At 37.3% G+C, this 23,710-nt stretch overlaps 1 protein-coding gene across 16 annotated transcripts in view; it reads right to left on the reverse strand.

Annotated features, from left to right (window-relative positions):
* The window catches only part of TCF4 (transcription factor 4), a 348,268-nt gene that overhangs the window by 171,393 nt on the left and 153,165 nt on the right, over window positions 1-23,710 (reverse strand). The window contains exon 1 of one of the 16 annotated variants that reach the window (XM_058277771.2): window positions 15,233-15,359. The exons of 14 other annotated variants lie outside the window; for them this stretch is intronic. In XM_058277771.2, coding sequence (XP_058133754.1) covers window positions 15,233-15,344 — 112 coding nt within the window. In that variant the 5' untranslated portion in view covers window positions 15,345-15,359. Of the gene's footprint in view, window positions 1-15,232; window positions 15,360-23,710 lie in introns of those variants that run through there. One more of the 16 variants, XM_071208565.1, reaches the window with a different exon arrangement.

The following is a 23,710-nucleotide window of genomic DNA, read 5'->3' on the forward strand; positions in this document are numbered from 1 at the left end:
GGAGGAGGCAGGGTTCTGAAATATATATCAGAAACAAATCTTGTCAGGCATTTGATTCATTTTTATACCTAAAAGGACCAAATGCTAAATTTTGCTTCTGGTGATGATCTGCCGTGCATGAAACGAACGATATGACCTAATGGAGTACACTGAAGGCTGAATGAAAGCTATAGAGAGCATTTCATAAACTAAGTCGACATATTGGCTAAACAAGTTTCTTCTGAAAAAAAATGATGTATACAAGGAACATGTAGTACCATGTCACAATTTTTTAAATTAAACAAGAAAAATGCTGTAAATGAGCAGACACAACATCCGTCAATCAATCCTCCTAGAGACAAAGGAGATCAACACACAGCCCCTTCTCTAGAACAAAGTCGGCATCTATCGTGAACAAACAATCCAGAAAGTCAACATGTGTTTTGTGCAAATTGAACCCACCGGCTGTTAAAACCTGTATTTAAATTTGATGACTAAAATGGTACCAATTGACAATCAATAACGGATTCCCTAGCTTCTTCAGATGTCTTTGAAAAACTAATCTAAGCAATAAATATCAGCTGCATGTTTTTTAAGGCCATTAGTTTTGTTGAGCTATTCAATAATCCTTTATTTTACTTTCCCAGGAAGAGTACGGTAAAATGTTTTTTAATCTGGGGGACAGTACGGTTAACTATTTTCTATAGTACTCCAAATTCAATATTTTTTATATTTTTATCTTATTTACCATTTGACCTACATATTCCTTCCAACACCATGATACCCTATCATAAGGGAATGCCAAGGGGACTGATTGAGAATGAAAATGTTACATGAAGGAAAAATGGTTTCAGGTGTCCATTTAACTCACATGGATACTTTTAAGAAGAATCTCCTTTGGTGTATGACTATATCTGGACACGCATGGTAATTTTAAGCCACATGGAAAGTGCTAGAGACAAACAAGAACAACTTATCAATAATATGAATTTTGGAGATAAGCTATGTCATAGACAATTCTTCTGGTGGTTGACCAGTAGGATAATAAATAACAGGGTCAAGTTTCACTTTCTAGCCTTTTATTCTTAAAAGGCCACTTGAAAAATTAAATATAAATGATAGGTATTTCACCCACCACTGCAATACCTATATAGCAGAATATACCAGAATATGAACAGCCTGGATGAAAAACTATCTGATGCTGCAGGACAATACCAAGCAAGGCTGTTTCACTGTTAATCCTCATTCTGGGAACTGAAGAATGAGCCTTTTGTTCCCCAGCATCAGACTAGGGAACTCATCAGAAACATGTTTGACTCAATAAATCTCTGTTCCCTTCCCCAACCCCAATCCACCTCTGGTTACCCGATTTTTTTTTCCTGACTATTGAAAGGGTTACTTAATTAAACAATATCTGGACTTTTTAGTGTTTCCTACAATACACGTTAGGTTTTTATAGCCCTTTCATCTTTTTCATGCCTTCTTTTTCCTCCCCTGCCAAAGTAAGAGTAGCTGAGTGTTTATTACATATTAACAACTCTCTGAAGGGCTCCATGTGAATTATTCAGTCTCAACAAAAACCTGTGAGGTTAAGTAATATAACCACCATTTTACAGATGAGGAAACTGAGACCAAGAACATCAGCCAATGCCACATAGGTAGTGGTTGATAAAGCCAGGATTCAAACTCTCAGAGCGCGATTCTAAAGGCTGCTTTCTTAATGTCAGGCTATGCTGCTTGTATATAAACACTGAAAAAAATGATAAAGAAATTAGAGGCCCAGTACTGCAGAGCCTTAAATCCCAGAGCTCAAAACACTCATGAATTTGATACCAAATTAATGGTAGTGTCTTATAGGTAGTGATAATTTACATTTACATGGTGTTTTATTCCTAAAAGGTCTCTAGGTGCTTTATATTATAGCTTTACAAATGAAATTCACAAAATCGGTGACATCTTCCTAAAAAACCGCAACCATCTCCATGTTAACTCAAAGCAACTAATTAACAAAAACATGGCAGAAAATGGCAATTATGATATAGTATAGAAGAGCATCTCCCACAAGTGCCTTCTGTGGAATAGTAACCACACTACAAGCTCCAGAAAACAAAAGGGATGTTAATTTAAAAGATCTAGGAATCATTACAATCTATCTGTGCCCTTCTTCCGGAATTTTATATTGGATCTTAGCATGTTAAAGGCTCTGAGAAGTCCTGCAGTGAAGATATTTATTTAATTTGCTTTAATCCAATGTTCCCAAAGTTTATTTGAACACACATATCTGCCCCCCACCTTTTTTGTCTATCAATACAAGTCCTGAAAAACTTTAGGAACTACTATTTAAAAAACAACAACAAAAAAAAAAACTTAGCACTAAGAATGTACGGGGTTAACATGCTGGGAATTTTTATCAAATAAATAAGTTTAAAAATTGAATTTTAAAGTATCTAAATTGACCAAAAAAAAACCCCATATTTTTGACTGCTTTTTTTCCTGATGTCTCTATCAGCTCATACTCTCAGAACTCAGCAGGTATGCCTACCCTTGCTGTTCAGCTAGTAGGTCAACTTTCATTATCCCTGATCCCAGTTTGGATGTGGGAGTCTGGGGTTATAGGAAAGCAGGAGCTGATATTATTCTTATTATTTCTAAAATGCAGAGTAGAGCACTGGTTCTCTCCTACAGAATCTTACTGTACTGGGACAACTGTCTCTTCATCCACAGGCATTAGTTGTCCTGAATGATGTTGGAGGGGCAGAAGCAGGACATTATACATCCTGCCATAATCCACTGAATGGGCTGGGGGAGGCTGTAAACTACAATGTAAATTATAATCCGTGCTGTATATCAGGGCTTCAAAATGTACTCATCAAATGCAATGCATGTACCACACTCATGAAAGAAGTTGTTGATGAGGTAGGAGTGGGGGGGTGTGGGGAATGGGGTATATGGGAACCTCTTCTATTTTTTAATGTAACATTTTGTGTGATCTATGTATCTTGAAAAATAAAGATAATAAAAACATTTTTAAAAATCCCAATTCAAAATAAATTTTATGCTAAAAGAACTACAACTCAATTAAATCCAGCAAATAAACTAGCCATTCCACAATCTGAAAAATCCTCTTCCTCCCTTTCTTCCAAAATTGAGACAAAAATTGAAATAGAAGAAAGGCGGGTGGGGGAAGATGACCAGATATACTGCTTAGAGCAAGGGATAATGGGCTATAGGAAGCTAGCTGTTAATCTGGAATATACTGGCATTAGCCCTCTCTTTCATTTCTGTTCTTTAATTCATAAAAATAGAATATTGTACTAATGGTCTATATCTCTGATCCTGTTGGAAAACTATGCAATTTGGTTGTCTTTCATCACTAATTCACTTCACCTTGTCAATGAACTATACTGCCTTTAAAATAGTGGGTGTACTAAAACCCCAGATATACTGAGTATCTTGAGGCATCATCAAAACTCTTTATTTTAGAGGGCTATGTGAATCTATATTCAATTCTATACTGAATGTACAAGTTAGCATTTGTAAAGCACTTTATACTATGCAAAGTCATTGAAGCTACATTATTTAAGACAACCCACCCAGGGAACCCATTAGATGGGCATCTTAATCCCTATTTTTAGAGATAAGAGAACTAATATTCAGGAAGTGTAACTGGTTTATACAGATATAAAATGTTATATAAGCTTAAGAGATGACGCTAGAATATAAACTTCCAATTCCAGTACCAAAGCTCTTTTGTACCATATGCCAACTCCTTTTGGGGTATTCTAGATGCATTACCAGTATTTACTGGGGTTTAACAAACATTACTCCTCTTGCCTCATCACTACCACAACCTCCCCCAAAATAATTTTAATTCAACTCATAGCAAGTCAGAAAGAAGTCTCAATGCCTTTGATGGATGAAAATGTTAGAATTGATAACCATTTTGAGAGATCATCCTCTGGGTATTCCAAAAACCACCTTCCCAATGCAGAAGAAAAACAGTGCCTTAGGTTATTTCATGTGCCCTAGACAACAGCAGTCAAAATAATCCCCTCACTCGGTGTCATGCTTAGGAGAAGCGCACACATTATCAAATTAAAGCACATGAGTTTTATGCTTTCTTTTCCAAATGCAGGAAAATCTTTCATTGAAAATAACACTAATTCCACAGAGTGTGCAATTAATCAACATAATCATGGGGATAACTTAGCTGTTTGGGGAGGTGTGTCAAATAACTCTTTAAGGCCACTAAAGTACCACTTGAGCCACCAGAGTAATGATTTTCTGAATCAGCAATGTGTACAAGGGTCCCCCAGAGACTTGAAGGACTAAGGGCAACCCCAAAATCATTCCTCTTTCTTCTATTGAGGAATTTGCCACTGGTTTTATGTGGATAATAGCTAAATATAACTGCCTACCCTATGTTATATTTTTTTATTGCAGTTTGTGCCTATGGACAATTGGGTCTGGCCACCAAGACAGGTAATGAGATGTCTGACCTCTGCAGAAACAATGTATCCATTCAAAAGTTCATTATTTATTCAAAAGAACATAATTGTTTTTAATACAAAAATGAAAAAGCTCATCTTGCCATACATACTAATGGTTTCAAAGCAAGCAGAAATAATATAACTGTATCATAGACAAAGAGGAGGACACACAATGGGCGTGGGGAAAGCATTTCTTCAAAATTTAATTCTATGCCTAATATAAGCCCTGCTGCTTCTGAGAATCAACCGGAAGACTTTTCTTAAAAACAGATTCCTGGGTTCTGTAGCTCAAGATATTTGGACTCAGTGGAGTGGGGCCTGGCATTCTCTCCCTCTTATTTTCTTTTAAATAAAATTCCACTGGTTATTCTACAAGCCAGGGATAAGAATAACCAATTTAAGTGAGAGGCACAGCTCTTTAAGAAAGTTGCATTCGATGAGATTCCAATAAACCTGGCAACCTGGTGGGTAACAAAAAAACAGATTACTGCTTGATCCAACCTATTAATGGGATTTTTTAAAAAAATGAAACTGTTGATCTCCAGTGCCCCTTCAGACAATTGCATTTCATGGATTAGAGAAACCTTTTTTTTCTGGCAGTGCGCTGGCCTTCAAATTTGTTCATCTTCGCTAATAAAGACTGGCTGTTTTAAAGAAATTAATTTCACGTTACCCATTAGTTTCCTCTAATAAGCAACAGAAGCACTGACCTGCTCTGCTCCGAAGGCACCTCTGACCATTCTAGGATTCCAAACACAGAAGTCACGTATAGAATCCATCTTCAGTCTCGAATACATCTTACCAGGATCGTTATCTTAAAAAGTCCTTCCACCCATTGATTCTCCTCTGACCGTGCTCTACTCAAGTAATATGCATTATTACAACTTCACGCTGAGGGAGTGAACATGGCCCTTGATTCTTTTGGAGGAAGAATTCTGGCTGGATCCAGGAAAGACACCATCATAGGAGTAAGAATTGGCTGCCTGGCTAAATTTCTTGGTAAGTTATCAACAAATTTTAAGAAAATCAGCAGCCATATTTCACTGCACAAATCACCTGGAGTAAATTATTTGTTGATCATTAAACTGCATATTGAAATGGAGTATTAGTAATAATAAATACAAAAATAATAATACAACTCTGAATAAGATACAGTGGAACAGAAAACAAGGGAAAGAGTGTCAGGCTCGTTATAAAGAGTGTCTACAAGGAAAATTAGGTATTTTAGCATTGTGCATGTAGGCAATGGCCCCAATTTTCAAACTGAGCTTACAACTAAAAAGAATATAACAATTATGATTCCTTATACTATATGCATTTGATATGATACTCAAGACTGCACAAAAAATAAAGGGGATGGGAGGGGGATCATGAAGACTTCTCATATAGCAGGGGTTCTTAACATTTTTTTGTTCCTTGGACCCCTTTGTCAGTCAGGTAAAGTGAATACTACTGTAATTTATTTATTGCACACATTCATAAGTGAAGGAAATGCTAGATTTCAGTTAGAGGTCAGAGAAAATAAGGATAACAAGTTGATTTTTTCTTCAATTCAGGCTCACGTGCCCCCTGTAATCTTTCCATAGAACCCTTGGGGGTCCAAGGATCCCTAGTTAAGATCCCCTGCTAGATAGTATATGCAGATATGTAATACATATATGTATTAGATATACACACACACATATACACACACGTATATGTAACATGCTTACTGCTAGACAGAAAATAATCCAAATGTCACTTACATATGTATCTGTAACATATTAAACGATCATTTCTCTAGCCTTAGTACTGAATTACAATTGGTCTATATTCTGTAGAAATACACTACTGAGAAGTTGGAGGAAAACAGTCTAGAAATCAAAACACATTTCAGAGAATTTATACAGCAGATTGTTAATCATTGGAAGACTGCTGACCATTAGATTTATAGATGTATAGAAAAATGATGCATTTTGAGCCAAGTCCACTCTTCAAGATCAATATCACTAGAAGGGTCCCACAGCAATCACACTGTTAGATAAATGGGACCCAAGTACTGGAGGCTGACTACCCTGTGGTACAAGCTACTGTTAAAGGAAGGTGATGGTTTACAGATAAAATTACGCAGACCAGCAAGTCCCACACTGTGAGGGTTAAGGAAAACAAGTTCATAATTACTGAATGTATGAGAATGACTAAATCAAGAGAGGAAGGCAGGGAACACAGGAAGGAAGGGGAGAGGCAGAGGGAAGGGTGATCAGGGAGAAGAAAGGGAAGGAGAAAGGAGATGGGGGGTGGTCAAAAGAATGACCTCATCCTATCAAAAATATGCAAGAAAATAAAACACATTACATGTAATATAGGTTTACAGGTGGCAATTTTCAGTTCTAAAACTTGCAAAAAAAATCGTCTGAATAATTATGAAAGAGCTAGAAAAAAACATGAGCTCTGGAAAGAAAGCATTTGTTGGGTACTTTCTGTGTACCATGTGCTGGATACTGGGAAGTCAGTCACGGACGCCAGGGTAAATGTTTGACATACTAGGAAGCAAGCACATTACATCCACTGCTAAAGGGAGTAATGGCAGTAAGGAGGAAAAGTACAGAGAAAAGGCACCTAACACAACCTCACGAGGATAAGGTGGATCAGGGAAGATGTGCATGTGACATTTCCTACAAGCTGCCAACATACTTAGTGGAAACTCATTTGTTAGAATACAATTTGCACTCACTTCACAATGTCAAATAAATAAAAAAAAATTTTTAAAAACCGATACTAATGTGACTTATGCAAAATAAATTTTAAGGTAACTAGAACCTAAGATTAGAAAGAGGGAAAACTGGCAAAAACATATATAACATTTTTTCCTCCTTCCTTAGCCCTAAGCTCTTTGATAATTCTATGTTTGGGATAGTTGCCTTGGGAGTTCAGATGGCTTTGCTTATATATTAGAGATAATTTCAATGTTAGACCAATGGACTGTAGAGGTCTAAAGTGTCCTCTACATGTAAATAATACAAAATTGAATCAGTCAAGTCTTTTCATCTCAGAGTTATACTGCAATCATTTGTAAAAAAATTCCATTATCCAGAATTGGACGGAATGTTGTCAACAAAGGTTGTTCATATTTTTAAGACATGTTCATTAGGCAGAGCTCTGGTCTCACCTACCAGGCCCCATGGACACTTTCACTCTCAATCCTAGCAATGGTGGAGGAGTAAGGGTGATCCCTCTGAAAATGCCCTTGACTATTCTAGCCTGGTCATCTGGGCATAAAGAGACCACCAGTGATTTGTTCCTTTAACATCTCACATTCTGTTAACAACAACCTAAAACAAAACAAAACCAAAGTTCCCCCTCAAACTACCACTCCCAACATCGGCTGGAAAGGATAGCTTACATTGGTCTGAAGGGATCCCAAAAATGCCTTTAAAAAACATTCAGCTGTAATATACGCTAATTTTCCTTGGCAAAGCAAATGAAAACTGTCAACTATAACAGGGAGTTCTCAGCCCAGGATTGCCTACCACATCCATTACACACAAATGGTCATATTTCAAAATTTCAATAGTTTAGCCCTTTTAAGTTCCATTCTCAACTTAGTCAAACAAGAACTCTTCTTAAGTGTCACAGGGCCAGGAAGTGGGAGAAAAGCAATGAAATTAGGATTAATAGCAATATGAAATCAACCACTTAAAAATTCAAGAGTGGCATATACTTTACATATTCTCTGAACTTTAACAAGTCAGTTTAAGCAGAAACAAATCCCCAAAATGTATATATTTACCAAAACAAACCTTTATTTCCACATAAAAGCAAGGTAGCTGCCATACTCAGTATTAAGCTACAACTCTATAATAACTGCAAATATTGGATTTGTGTGAAATTGCAAACAAGACAAAAATAAAAAAATAAAAAGAGAGATAGAGAGAACCAATCTGAAATGTAAACGAAATTAAGAGTCATGCACACCCCTTAGAACATCCAGTCAGTTCAGATCTGAGCAGCCAGCAGAGGGCACGCATGCCCCAATGAGAACTGGCTATGGCTAGGCGCTCCCCAAACTCATTCAGCACTAAACCTGACCAAAATTTGAACTGGGGGTGTGGGGGTGTGTGTGGGGGGAGTGGGGGTGGATGGTGGCTGGGGATCATATCAGTGGCATTAATAAAACTAATGTGCTCAATTTAGTATTAATAAGAAAGGTATTAAAACACATAAGTATACATTCTTATAATTAAATATCAACTTTAATAGAGATTTCTTGGCTCCTTCATGGAAAGCTGTTCATTATAAAGAAATAATTCTTCTTTGTAAGTGACCTTATGTCACTTACACTGTAGTTTCTATAATCCTATACCAGGAATTATCTATAACACATGAATTTGCAGGAGAAGTAAATTAAATTCTAAATTTCTAACACATAAACATACATACTTTTTGTGAGTATATGAAGTTGCCCTTTGCAAATACAGAGTCTTAATTTTAAGTGCGTATGTATTTCCATGTGTCGTATACAAATCTATTAATTAATTTTTACAATCCTAGAGCAATCAAACATGGACCATTTATTGGTTAAATTGAGATATATAAGTTACTTATTTTCTACTGGTTTGTGCTTGATTTATATTATAAATTCTTTATTCTGGGGGTCTCTGTATTACAGCATTTGCTTTGGAGTGACAGCAGGTTATACCGGAATAGTACCTTGAAGCTAAGAAAGTACAAGTATTTATAGCTGGGGCACTGCTTATGCTTTAAGGAAGGTTTCCTATAGATGTAAAAGCCAGAAATCCCTCCTAGGACTTTCTAAGTTTGTGACTTCAGAAACAATGTCACAAATTGAAAAGAAAAGAAATTAAATATTTCATGAAAGCACCAAATGACAACCAACATCAAATAATATTATTTCCTTCTACAGATAAAGATTAAAAAATCCACAGGATGTTCCATCTCTAATTTCAAATAGGTTAGGCTATAAGGGAGGTTTTCACTTAAGTTTCAAGATGGAAAGCTGGTAGAATAATTAACTGCCACTTGTCCATCCACATAAATGATCATGTCAACTTCACCTCAACTCACCAAACAAAAACAATGAAGCCACATAACATCTCCATCAGGTGATTTTTTTTTTTTTAACATTCTCTGTAGACTTGAGAGATGAACTTAATTTACAGCATCTACAAACCAGGTGGTTTAGGTTACATGTAGGTCACAATAAATAAACTCATTCCTTTGGCGATACAGCTACACTATTTCTGCATAAGTTAAAATGACGATGTTTTATTATTCCTAAGCACTCAAATCTGAAATGTTTGCACAATCTGTTAAGTCGGGGTAAATTTAAATGATTCTGACGTGCAGCCTGCTAAGGCCAGTGACAGGGATAATGCCTCTTTACGTGGGTAAAATTTTGTGGCATATAGGTCACTCTCTTAAGGGGAATCAACTGTGTGTCTCTTCTTTGCATTTCCACCACAATCCTTCAACCTGCAGCCTGGAGCTGAGAGTGAAATGCAAGAAAGGAGCCGAGTGCTCAAAGCAAAAATCTGCTTCCAGGACAATCCATTATATCTGACAAGTTAAATGTTCCATGGTAGGCCATATGGCATCAGAGCAGGCCCGACGATGGAAGAGGGGAACTCAGCAAATGCATCACAATTAAGGAGTTTGGCTACAGACCTTACTTAGAATTACTTATTTTTTTTTTTTATTGAATTTTAAATGCTGTCCCCCCTATTCTCAACTGGTCCTTTTTATAAGACCATTTTCAAAGAAGGCCCCCAATTTCTTTTCTCATCTCATGACTATGGTTACTGAAATCTAAAGGTTAGGGACAGACATAGTCATTTTTAACAAATGGAGTTTCAAAGAGGAGGACCTGTAGCCTCATTTTTAAAAAATTAAAGACAAATACTATGCAGCCCATCTGATCACTAGATTTGAATATTTAAATGAAACTGGTCAGATCAGTAAATGAAACCAGTTTTCATTCTTAAGTTGAAAAATCTTGAAAGCTATACAGTCAAAACCAGCATATGCCTGTTTCTTTTGTGGTTTATTTAATATCCATCAAATTAATGAATTAATTGAAGACTACTTCAATTGAATTTATCTCCTCTTGTCACCAACAAGGAACTCTGTACACTCCTGCTAATACCACATCTCAGAGACAAGTCTTAAAAGCTCTAAGCTCTCTAAGATACTGATTATTAAAATCATATTCTTCATGATAATATTTATTAGTAATAATGCAATGTAAATAATATTTGTACTATAATCAAGGTATGCACTTGTTACTGTAAGCCAGAGGAAAATGAAATTAATGAAATGACCAAAATATTTATCATTATGCCACAGAATACAATTAGACCATTTGTTTAAATAAAGAAAGCAAGTGTTCTCCAGAAGAGTTCTTGGGGGAGACAACTGGATCTATAATAAAAACTGAGATTTCTAAGAAGTGTCCAATTCATCTAGTCCAGTGTCAAATGGTAATTTTATCCACTTCCTTACTTTACGGCAATGACGCATTCTTAAGTTTGTTTTGTGTTTTTTTTTGCAATATAGAAATTGTAATGGATAGGTTCTTCTAAACAATGATGATTACCGTTTAAGTTTTCCACACTGGTTTGCAAACGTGAACTTCACAATGATTAGAGAAATAAGCATGCATGTTTCCAAAAGAGAAGACGCTAAGACTCATTTCCGTAAACTATTTTCACTCTCCATTTCTCCAGAGGGTCACTATTTCCCCCAAATGCACCCGCTTCTGCCTTAATTAAGAATAACATTATTTCGAAGAGCATATGCAGGTATTTTATAAAAATGGGTTATTTTGCTTCATGTTTAAAACCACGAACACATTTTATGGTAGTCTTAAAGTTGTCAATTTGTTAATAATCTAATGTAATCTTATATTTGCACCTTCCTCATTTTTGTATATGAGACAATTAATTCAATTACAAAGATGATACGAGGTTATGAATTGGTAATTTATATTTTGCACTAACCATTATAACATGCTATATTTTATCAAGTGCTTTCACATACATGCCCTTGTAAGCTTCATCATAATGCTGTTAGGCAGGTATCAGAACTATGCTCATTAATACTTTCATCCTACACATGAATGAAAAAGGAGACTCAGAGAGGTTAACTTATCTGCCAAAGGGCACACAGGTTTGAAGTAGATGAGCCAAGTCTTCTACCCAAGTCTACCTAGGATACCAGCCTTAAACTGTCATGCCCTTCCAAACATTACATAAGGAAGTAGGAGCATGTAAAGGGCTGTTTATAAAAATTTACAGGCGATTATTACTTATGAATGCAAGTATATGTTATTCAACTTCTTATTTAAGAAAATTAGCCATTTTTTTGGTATCGAAATAGTACCTACTTTGAAAAAAGAAACTGAATGCTCTGCTTGGGTTTCCTAGAAGGAATGAACACATACTCAACACAATTACACTTATGACACAAACACACTTATAAAATGTAGCCATACACATCACAGTACCAACTGAGGGCACTGGGCCGCTCTGTACCGTAGATCCTATTTCTGTGTATCCAGACCCACATTTTTATTACTAATTAAAATGTCCAGATGGTAAAATAACACCTGATCCGAGGGGCTTTTAAGTACAGTAATTGTCAACGCTCAACTCCTACATTGTTAACAAATTGGAAAAATTGACCTGAACTGATTTTATATGCACTGTTTCCAAACCATTAGCGAAATGCAGTTAAAACTTTATAATTTGAACATGAAAATGTGTGTAGTAAACACTTTGCCAAGAAAAAAAGGGAAAGATCTGACATCCAAATTATTACTATGAAAAAAAATCTTACAGATTCCAATAGAAGGAATGTCATATCATAGTAATACAATTGTGTTTCATGGGGGAAAAAAATCTACAGGAACCAATCAACATTCCATCATTTCCCGAGGTCTTTCTCTACATCTTTCGCTTTATACATTCACTAAATGACAACCAAGCAGTTTTTAAATATATCTGTCTTTAGAATTGTTTTGCACTTTATACTATATATCTGTAAGTCTTAACCATAAAGCAACACGTGTGATATCTTATAAGCTTTAAAAAAAAAAAAAGAATCCTGTATAACCCCAGAAAGTCAGGTTAGGTTCTGGTTCATGAATGCCATACTTTAGGAAATCACAAATGCTTTATAAATGTTTAAGCAGTTACTTCCTAATCCTAAGTGGGTTCTTTTTCTCAAGCAAACATTTTTGCAAATATTTAGGCTGCTTTGAAAAGCAAATGTTCTCACAAACATTTCTACCAGCCAGCCACTGAAATCACTCCACAGGCCCCAACCAATGGGAAAGTTTGCAAGGGACATGTGAGAAGCAACTGGATGAGAATTACTGGCAGGGACACTGACTTCACCACCTACAAACAAATGTTGATTCTGTTGCCTTACCTGAAACAAAAGCTTTGGATATTTCTGTGAAACAATTACTTTAAAATCCTCAGTCATGGGGCAATAACTCTCCTTGACTGATTGAATAGCTTCTGGGGAGGGTAAAACTGATCACCCACAGGTTTCCTATTTCAGAGTTCAGTAACTCTAGTAAATGTGGCTGATACCGTACAGTGAAAATCTCATCAGATAGAGAGCTAGAGAGAGCTAGAAAAATGAGAGAGACAGAGAGAGAGAGAGAGAGAGACAGAGAGAGAGAGAGATACCTGCAGGAGTTAACACATGCAAAACAGGAAACAGAAAAAAGAAACGAACAACGCCACAATGAGGGTCCCAAGTCTTAACAAGTACAATATTAGTAGAGTACTTTAAAAAATGTCCTCCCTAGGGAATAAGCCAGGGCAGAAGAAGTCTCTAGAGCCATTTTTACTTTGTAAATAACACAAGAAATAATTCATGCAAAGGTTTTCTAGAAATAAAAACAAGAAGGGGGCATGCAAAACTATATTGTAAATTCAGTATGATTACAATTATTATGAGTGAAAACAACCTCCAATACTTCCTCTCCCTTTCATACACTAATCAAAAAAAAAACAAACAAACCAAAAACAAAACCCTGAAAATGTGTTTTGGGAAATAATGGGATTGTTGATAACTGGTAACAAATCACTTTAAAGTATTTCCCAGGTTCAGTCAATCACAAAAACCACCCACGGCTTGCCACGCTGAAAAGACCAAATTTCAGGATTCCACTTGCTACTACCATGCTAGGCATTACTTAGGAACATATGAGAAAGTAGACGTTTGTGAATTTGATGGGAGGAGAAAACTAACAGTGAATTTATCAAAGCTAGTGGAACGTTTAGCTTATAAAATGAAAATGATCTGTTTCTCAACAGCTAAGCTACTGATCAACGCTGGTTTCTTCACTTCTGCCATTGCTTCCTCATTTACACATATTAGAAGTGGTCAAGGATTTCATCACATGTGGTTTTGACAATAGCAGCAAAGCGCCTAAAGCCACAGATTTTAATTGAGCCCAAAATACAGATTTGGGGGGGGGGGGGGAAGAACCAATCACAGCAGGAAGCGCGTAATGGGGGGGGGGACATTATCTTGAGCAGTTCTTCTGCACTTAGTTGTAGTGTACAAAAAGAAAGTAAAAAAGCTCTATAATATGTCAGAATTAACCCAGAGTTTCAGATTGCTTACAGGTGAAATTCTACCATCTGGATGGGCAGTTTGCCTGAATAAAAAAGAAGTAAATTAAAAGAAAAAAGAGTAGAGCCTTCTTAGGCCTGCTATTTTAACACAATAGCATTTTAAAGGAAACAGGACAGAGCCACCTTAATCTCCAGACATGGAAACACACATTTACACACATGCATGTGTGCACACACATACAAATATGTTCACGTACAAACTGACAAGTCAGAAGTTGGAAAAAACAAGAGATTGAAATAAAATTATGTTTCTTGGACCTCTGGGAGATGCATGTAAAATAAAGAACTAGTCATTCTTAATCACATGGTAGAAGGGGAAAAAAAAAGATTTATTTTAAACTCTTCACTAAATAAGTGATGATACTTTCTTTTTTACCTAGATATTCTAAAAAAATAAGATTTAGCATATCAAAGTTTGTATCTTCCCATCACAAAGCATATTTACGTTCTTTATTTATGCTGGGCTAGCAACTTCGGGAATTACAACTAACTTTAAATAAACAGGAAATTGTATCTTAGGAACTCCCAGAAGTTGTTTTATATCATCTGAAAGTGAAAATGCTCACATCTTTTAAAATGTATAAAGAAATATGCTTTATTTTCCTTTTTTCTTAATCATTCTACAAAAAAATTTTAAAAACATCTGCCTCAGAAGAAGATCTACTCTAATAATAACCATTTTTTAAACCTAAAGATAAAACCTGAAATCAGGTCAGAACCCTGTTAAGGTTTTTCTTTCTAATTTTAAGAGCCAGACAGAACTTTCAGGCTAACTTTAGGCTACAATTTCAAAACATGGTACCAGGCTGGTACCAAATGATTATTTGCCAATCCAAAGTTCCATATTTTAAAAGAAACACATGGAGGGTCTCTAAATCAATTGCTCTCTGTCCTGAAAACTTGTCGATCTCTGTTCTAGGGTTTCTGGGTCTCCATTTTGATTGTGTAGTGGCTCTTAAAATTACGTTTAGAACACAACACTAAACCAGAAGTGTTCAGTGAGAGAATTATGGGTACATTCTCAAATTCTTATACTAAACCACAGAGAGACCAGATGAAAAAGGAAAAGCACTAAAAAAACAACCATCATAAAAAACAAAAACAAAAACCCACCCTGATTAGAGAAATAGAATACTTGCTTTTCTTTCGACCTTATGAGTAGCACATCGAGGGAGGCACCAGAAGATCTAAGCACAAATACGTGACGAAGAGTCGCCAAAAGCATGTGGATGAATAAACTGTTGTGGCGTAAATTTGCCAGCTAGAGGACAGAACACAACACGCTGAGGCTTGGCTGTCCTAACATGTTTTACTACGGAAATTTAAATAGTCTTGAAAGGGAAAAGGAAAGAAGGAAAAAGGTAGAGGGTTCTTTTAAAATATTAAAAAAAAAAAAGTTTGCCTGAAATTCTTATACTTGGGCCACAGACGAAAGTACATTTATTACAATTATTTTTTAAAAGGAATCCTAGTTCTTAAGCTACCACTCATCATGTTTCCTATGATGGAAATTTAGGGGGGTGGTTTAAAGAGTTAAAGACTCCCTACCATTAATTTGCATCTGGTGCTTTTAGTGTGTGTGTGTGTTTTTTTCTTCCCTGAAAAGTTGGCAGAGCCGCCGATTTTCCATAATGCAAGCATTTGGGAATTGTGAGCGGAATGAAACCGATCCAATCTCCTGACTGCGACATGAATTTTCATTAATTACAACCTTGTCAGCAAAAGCATTATCAAAGCTGAATATGAAAATGCTAATGAGTCCTCATTTGCATATTTTTCTTTGTTGGAATGTCATTAATTATTACATTTTATGATGATGAATGCAGCTGTCGAAGCTCTCCGATGCATAATTAGCCATCAGAATGCCAGGAGCCGATCAGCATTTTTGGGTGAAAAAAAAACAAATTTCACTTCCACTCTCCCCCCATCCCAACACCACCAAACACGCACACACACACTCACACACACTCACACACATGCACGTACTCATACAGCCCTGATGACGACAGTCCTGAGGTTGGACTTTGGGAAAGTTGAAAAGGAGTGGAAGGCTGTTACAGGGAATTTATTTTTGCTTCAAAATTATTTTGTTTTTAGCTGATAACGGTCTTATACAACAGAAGCAGCTCTTAATAAAAAAAATCGTTATTCCAGCTTAATTAATGCCACGCTTAATTATAACACCATGATGTCAGCGGTTTTAATTAAGTATTGGCTCTGTTACAAAAAAAAAAAATCTCTCTGCAGTAAGAGTCACAATACGCAGATTTGTGCAAATCATTTCTCCAATTTTTTGGTCCTCCATGGTTCGTGAACTATTCAGAGATTAACACAGGCAGCATTAAAACGCCACGCACACACGCGTGCGCAGGAGAGCACGCACACCCACAGACACACTCACACAAATCAAGTGAAGGGGATAAAACGTGCTTTCCTACTACGTTACTGGAATAGACTTTAGAGCTTACCTACTTGACCACTTTTTTGAGCTAAAGTGTAAGTGAAGATGACAAAACATAGCTCATCCTCTCTCAGCCGCTGGGAACGGTGTTTATAAGTAAAAAAAGAAAAACAACACAGAGCAGATGGGACCATTACACATGACCAAACCAATCAATCACAGATGAAGGGCCCAGGTGCAGCGCAGCCGTGCAACAACGCACCATTTCACAGTCTGTCAGACACACACACACGGTCGTCCATGAGTGACCCTCCTCGGCTCCCCCCGGACCTCATCTGGAGCGCTGCGCCCCTCTCGCCTGCCTACGCTCCAACTGACGTCTTCATAATCGCCCTGTCTTTCTATCTGCTTCGGCTCCTGTGAAGAGAGGAGGAGGGAAGGGGTGGTGACTGGTGGGGGGGGGGAGGAAGGGGAGATAAGGACAGGGGCTCGCATCATTGTCACTTATGAGGAGTCCAGCCTTCTTCCTTCTGCCATCCCCAGTGGCCCCTCCCTCCCAAACCACCATCACAGTCACTTCTCTCACCATCATGAAGCTCATTAATTTTTAAGGGTGACTGCCTGGTTGCAGCACCCCAACTGTCTGCCATTAGACATTGAAATTTTGTTTGTGAGTTTCTTGCCTGTGAAGAAGAGACGTGGGTAACTCAACGAAGTCATGAATAGGTAGAAATGCTGGAGCTTGATGAACTGGAAGTGGTGTTCAGTATCGGCAAGCTTTTTCAGAAGCTGTTAAAGCACAGCCGTGGTGACCCCAAAGCCTCAGAAGAGTGAACTCTGCTCAACATTTTGTGTCTTAAATAATTCCAGTGGCCTGTGGCCTCCTGTAGCACAGACTCATCCAGGGATCCCTGAATCCAAATGGAATTGTACATTTGCAGGGGTCGCAAGGTTAGACTGGCCACACAAATGAAATACCAACTCAGACACAAGCAAGCTAAGGACAGGATCGCTGCCTTACTCAGAATTCTTAAATCACAACAGAACTTGTGATTTTCAGTTTTTCTTTCCTTTAAAAAGTAAAATTAAAAGCTTAGGGCGGGGGTTTGAGGGTAGAAAGAAAATAATCAACAGAGGGCAATGACAATGCGCAACTCTGTAGCCTATCTAAGACATTTGAAAAAAAAATCTTACTATGTGGCAATAAAAAAGGAAAAATTAGTCTAATTGATCCAGTGAATTCTTTAAGCACATGCTCTTCCTTAAGCCTAGGTCATTTATAACAAAGTTTTTGGGTACTTTTTTGATGCAGCAAAACTTTAGGGAACCAGCTCTACTGACTCAAAAGCATTCAAAGTAGATACTTTGGCTTAAGCCTTATGAGCTGATTGCTTATCCAAACAGAGTGATTGTGCGCAGCCATTTAGAATTTGTTTTTCCCATTTGAAGATGAGAAGGAGTTTAGGAAAACATTCAAACCCTACACAGAATAACTATATGACGGCAAAATAGCTTAAAGAATTTATGCCCCAAAATGCTCATGACATTTTAAGCTTTATTGGGAAATTTATACTAAGAACGAAGGAAAGTTAATAAAAACAGACCTTACCACCCAGCTGCTGTGGGGATTGAGTCAAGTGTCATTCATGTCCATTTTCATATAATTGGTATAAAAAATAATATTTAAAGTAAAGGCTAACTTGGGTGAAAAAGTATCCTACCTAAAATCTGCATGCCTTTCCATTTGCAGGCAAAGGCGATTTTACAGAACACCAGGCAGATTGGATTCATTGAAATGAAAGCTTTGTTTCTTAGCATGGTCCCTACCTTCAATTCAAACATGTTCTCAAAATGAATTGATGACACACTTGTTTTTGGTTAATTTTTTTTTTCCTTTTGATAATTCAAAATGCTTTCCCCTCTCTTTACCAACAGATTTGTCCTTTGGAAATGTTTAAAAATTGACATAATCATGAACTTTCTGTTCCCCAATGTGCACTAAAAATTTTATGCTTAGTTCTTGTTAACAACGAACCTCATCTCTGAACCCTCCAAGAAAAATAGACAGCATATTTATTAAAATCTCCCACAGCTATGTAGAAAGGATCACCTTGTGTATTGAATGTGTATTTTTTTTCTCAGGGAACAGACTCTACACATTTGCATTAATAAATTTCTATTTTCAAGCTCAATAGAAATTGCAGTACAAAAAGCAGATGTGTACATTGGATTCTTTGAAATTAAATTTCCAAAAGCAGAGCCTATTCTAGCTCAAGATCAAAGGAACTAAAACATGATCTCCTCCCCCTTCCAATATAATTACAGAGATTTCATTTCTTTTGTTACAATGAGCACAACAGGTAAATCTTAAACCTGAAGGATAATGATCAGGTGCTACAGCTCAGCTATGCTGGGTTGTCGAATTGCTCTGCTCAGTGCCCTGCTGTTTAAACTACCACTCCACAGGAAGAGGGGAAATGCCAAATGCTCGTCACTACTTTATTCTTGGAGATCTGTTTCCTTTTGACACCAAGACTATAACAGACTAGATCTGGGATGGCCACAACCCCTCTTACAACAGGGTTCTTGTAAAGGAGGGACATGCCCATCCTAAAATACCCATCAAGGAAGAAACGATCACATTCTTAATGCGTCTTTCCTTAGTAGGCTACCTCAAAACCCTTTTGGAAGTTGATGGAGTATAAATAATACATAAATGAGGAGTGATACTGTTATGAAATGTCATTTCCTGGCAGTTCTGTGAAAGGACAAGGCCCTGGGGAGAGAGAAGAAAGAGATGTGACCACAAAGTCCTCTAAAATTGAGGTTCGAAAGAAAATCTGTTCCACTTTAGAATGATTAGCATGACCTATTTCTTTGGGGAATATAGGTGAAGAAAGAATAAAAGTTTATTTCAGAAAACCCACAAAAAAACAGAAAACTTTGGGTGAGAACACCCTCTAGGCTTAAACATCCTTGAGAGTGGCTACATTCTACATACATATTTCCATTTCTTTTTTAAAATTCCTGGAACTTCATTTCATCCTTTACTGCCCATAGGCATCTGTTTCCCTCTAATTATTTGCCATTTAGAAAAATTCTGCTTAAATTCCTTGTACATCTGTCCCTTACTTACTGTATGTTTGTGAAGCTTAAATATGGTGCTTGATATTAGAACAGTCTTGCGTATAAGTACAAACACTTTCCCATCCCAGAAAAATGTTTCAATAGATCATCCTCTCCCCCAAAAGTTATACACAAAGTAAATTCAATATTACCATTATTTTGTATACGTACCTCTACATACACCTCTCTCTCTCTCTCTCTGTCTTTCTCTCTCTCTCTCTCTCTCTCTCACACACACACACACACAAGCACACACACACCTCAAAGATTCAGCTGGTGGTCAAACAAATCTTCCAGCATATCTCCCAACCAGTGTCTTCCCAAAATAAATGCCAGTTATAATGGTTTTTTTCCCAAAATATAAACCACTTTAATAGTCTTCACATTTCAGTAGCTAAGTCCCCTAGTTTCTGAATTATTTTTTGCTAGTCTCTGAAACAGAATGTAGTTATTTTGCATGGAAATATTCTTATTTCAAGGAACTCCTCTACAGAATACAGCAAGAAAAACTGAAAAATAGGACAGAGGTTGGTAGCACCACAAAACCAAAATCAAACAGGTTTATTTCCTTCCTATGTCTCTTCTACACTTCCTTCTTTCTCCTTGACTATTCACTCCTTCATTCTTCCATCCTTCTCTTCTTAGTCCCTCCAGACCCACCTTCTTTAAAGAAGAGGTACCATATGAGAGAAAAGCATTGGATTGGGAGCACAGAAAACCAGCTTCTTAATTTAGTTTTGCCAATGACTAGGTGTGTGAGTCTCCATTTCTTCATCTAAATTGGAGTAAACGATCCCTAGGGTCCTTTGAGGAATGACTGCTACTTCTAATATTATTATTATTAATAATGATGATAATGGTAAATATTTACCCTGTGCCAGAGACTCTGCAGTGGAACTGGGGTGATTAAGGGCACAGACACTGGAGACAGACTGCCTGGATTTGAATGCTAGATCCAACCCCCACCCCCACGACCTGATGATGCTAGCAAGTTACTGAATATATAGGCGCCTCCACTTTTACATTAAAAAAAAAAAAAAGGACTAGTAATGACACGTATCTCAGAGTAGTTGCTGTGGAGAATAAGACATCAAAAGCACTCAGAATATGTAATATATACATATTTTTTTTCATAACATATCTCTATTCCAATGTAAGCTTCATGCAGAAAAGGAATATCTTTTATTCTCTCCTTTACCAGCACTCAACCACTGAGCCACATCGGCTTCCCTATACTCGCATAGCCTAATATAGTGTCTGACACACGGAATATAGTTGGTAAACAAAAAAAATTGTTCAATGAATAAATGGATGGATGAACAAAGAAGACACGGTACATTGTTAGAATCGATTATTCTAAGACTGACCTATGAAATGCTTACTAGGAATAATTTATATGGTACTTTGCATAACCTTTGTCTTCAGGATATTTATAATTTATTATGGGAATGAAGCTAAGTATAAACAGAGATAGTTATAAACAATAGAGGAAAACTAACATAAGTTTACCAAATGAACACTTTGCCAGGTCAGAGGAAAGATGACTCAAATCTGGGGGAAGTGGAGGGAGGTGGGTATACAGTTTTCCTGCCTCAAGACTCCATCAAAAAAAACTAGGTGAAAATGCCAACAATGACCTCCTCACAGTTAAAGCAATAGTCAGTTTTCAGTTCCCATCTTCACTGGCTGACAAGAAAGACACTCCTATCCCCTCTTTCTATGAATCACGCACATGAAGCCGTTTCAGCGTAGCACATTCCTTTGGGTTTTCTCCTACTTCCTGGTCATTCTCCTGAAAGTTTTAAATGTTGTGATCCGTCCATACTAGGCTGTAGGGCCACAATCTTACTAGAAACTCCCTAAGCAATTTTGTACCTTCAACTGGCATCTATACACCAAAGACCCCTTCAGTGGTGGACCTTCCACTCAGACTTCCCTAGTCGCTCACCCCTAAATCCAACTGCGTATGTGATCTCTTCACTTGGAAGATGTCAAAGTACATCACACCAAACTAACAACCGTCTTCCTTCAAACTAGATCTTTTCTAATGTGTCCTGGGTTTTCACAGAAATGGAAGATGATTTATATATTTATTAAGAATGTTCTACCTAGGCTCTGCACTAGGTGTGTATATCTCATTTTATCTTCATAACAACACTCTGAAGTAGCTATCACTATATTCATTTTAAAGAGGGGAATACCGAGGCTCAGGGAATTTCCTCCATTCTACTACAGACCATGGATTTCAGGACACATGGCTCCAAATTAACAGGATGAATGATGTTTGGTACAGGAAACAGCCCTGTTCCCTCAGTTTCAGCCTATAATGTAGGAGGGACTGATACACTGTGGACCTCCTGAGTATTAGGGAAATGTTTTGGTGAATCAATATTGAGATGGTAGTTCTACCCGGGAAAGAGGGGAGGTACTTAACAATATCTTAATCAGATAGACAATAAAAATGTAGAAAACATATGGAAGAGAATGTATAAATGGGATGAAGTAAAAGGCTAATCAAACAAAAACTGCAAAAGTATGGACATTAAATATATATTTAACAATGAAAAGTGACAAATATACAAAGTTCAAAAAATAAGAAAGAAATCCATATTAAAAACAAGGAAATACGAACTACAAAAGGCCCACAGAAAGCCGATGAGTGAAATTAAACCTTAGAAGGTGACACAGTCTCAAACAGAGGCTGACTCTCTCTTGGCCAAGCCCTGGGCCATCCATGACGCCAGGTCCCACATTTTATGGAGTCTCCTTCAGCTTTCTGCCAGGAGTCCCTACAGCAGCCACAAGTCCTGAAGCGGTTTCGTGCAACATGAATGACTATATTTCATACACTGGCTTAGGACAAAGCATCCAGGCTTCTCTGGTAATGGTGACATATTAGACCTTCAGATTGCTCTCACTTAAGAAGTAACTTCCATCCCTTGCACAATTTTTGAAAATCCTGTTCATTTGGCTGGCTTATTGGGAGCCCTTCCCCAATCCAGGTAACTTGTCTCCTTCCCCTACCACCCAAAATAAACCACTGAAGATTCCCCTTCTTCCTGACATGATCGATCACAGACTATTAAAGCTTGGCTTGTCCAGCTCATAGTAGGCCACGGCTGCCTGTCTCCTTGAAGCGAAGATCTCTGTGATGGAATTCCTCTCTTTGCACATGGCTGGCTGGGGTCTCCCAGACAGAAGAAACTAAAATGTTAACTTTCAGCGTTACATACTATATTATTTATATAATATTAAATATTTGAGCTTTCATCTATCCATATCTACAATTTTAGACTTTGCATCTCTCCAACTGTCAGAGAAAAATATTTTTCTGACAGAGAGGAAAGTGGGTTGGACAACGGTATCTCTATCAATCTCAGATGAATCCTGTTGCATTTTCTGGCTCACTAGAGAGAATTTCTCTCTTCTAATAGTTGCCGTGTCAAATTGAGCATGACTTTGGTAGGAAAGTATTGTGGGTGTGCAGAGGAGAAGGTGCAGGGCGAAGGTGGAGACTGGGCAAAAGGCAGGTTACATTTCAGCTCTTACCCAGTGGCCACAACCTGGCAAAGCAGATAATTACAAATTTTCCATCAGTCAACTGGGAGAGGCAGATTCCTAGAGCAGAAACAACTAAGCTTGGGCTCTCAGATAAAAAATGCCACCTGTCAGCCATGCAAACCTCCATGGCAGACTTCCTTCTGAAGATAAATGAGTGGTCCAAGATCACACAGCTACTAACCAATAAAGCTGGGAATCAAACCCCACCCAAGCATCCAACTCTGAGCTCATTCCATGCCTACACTTTAAAAAGATTTTTAAAAAGGAAAGCAGCTAATCAAAGAAAGAATCATGAGAGGAACCGAAGATTTACTTGGTTTCAACATTCCAGGTGATGAAGAAGGCAGGTTTCAAAAGACAAAATTTAGAAAAGGCTAGGGAAAAAAACATGGAATTTGAAGCTGTGCTACCTTAGAAGATGTCAAACTGACTTTGATACTAAGCAGTTTCAGGAAAACTGCTGGGATGCTTACTCCCTTCTGAGAGGCTGATTTGTTGGCCTG

The sequence above is a fragment of the Dasypus novemcinctus genome, chromosome 16, assembly GCF_030445035.2.
Source record: "Dasypus novemcinctus isolate mDasNov1 chromosome 16, mDasNov1.1.hap2, whole genome shotgun sequence".
Taxonomy (NCBI): Eukaryota; Metazoa; Chordata; class Mammalia; order Cingulata; family Dasypodidae; genus Dasypus; species Dasypus novemcinctus.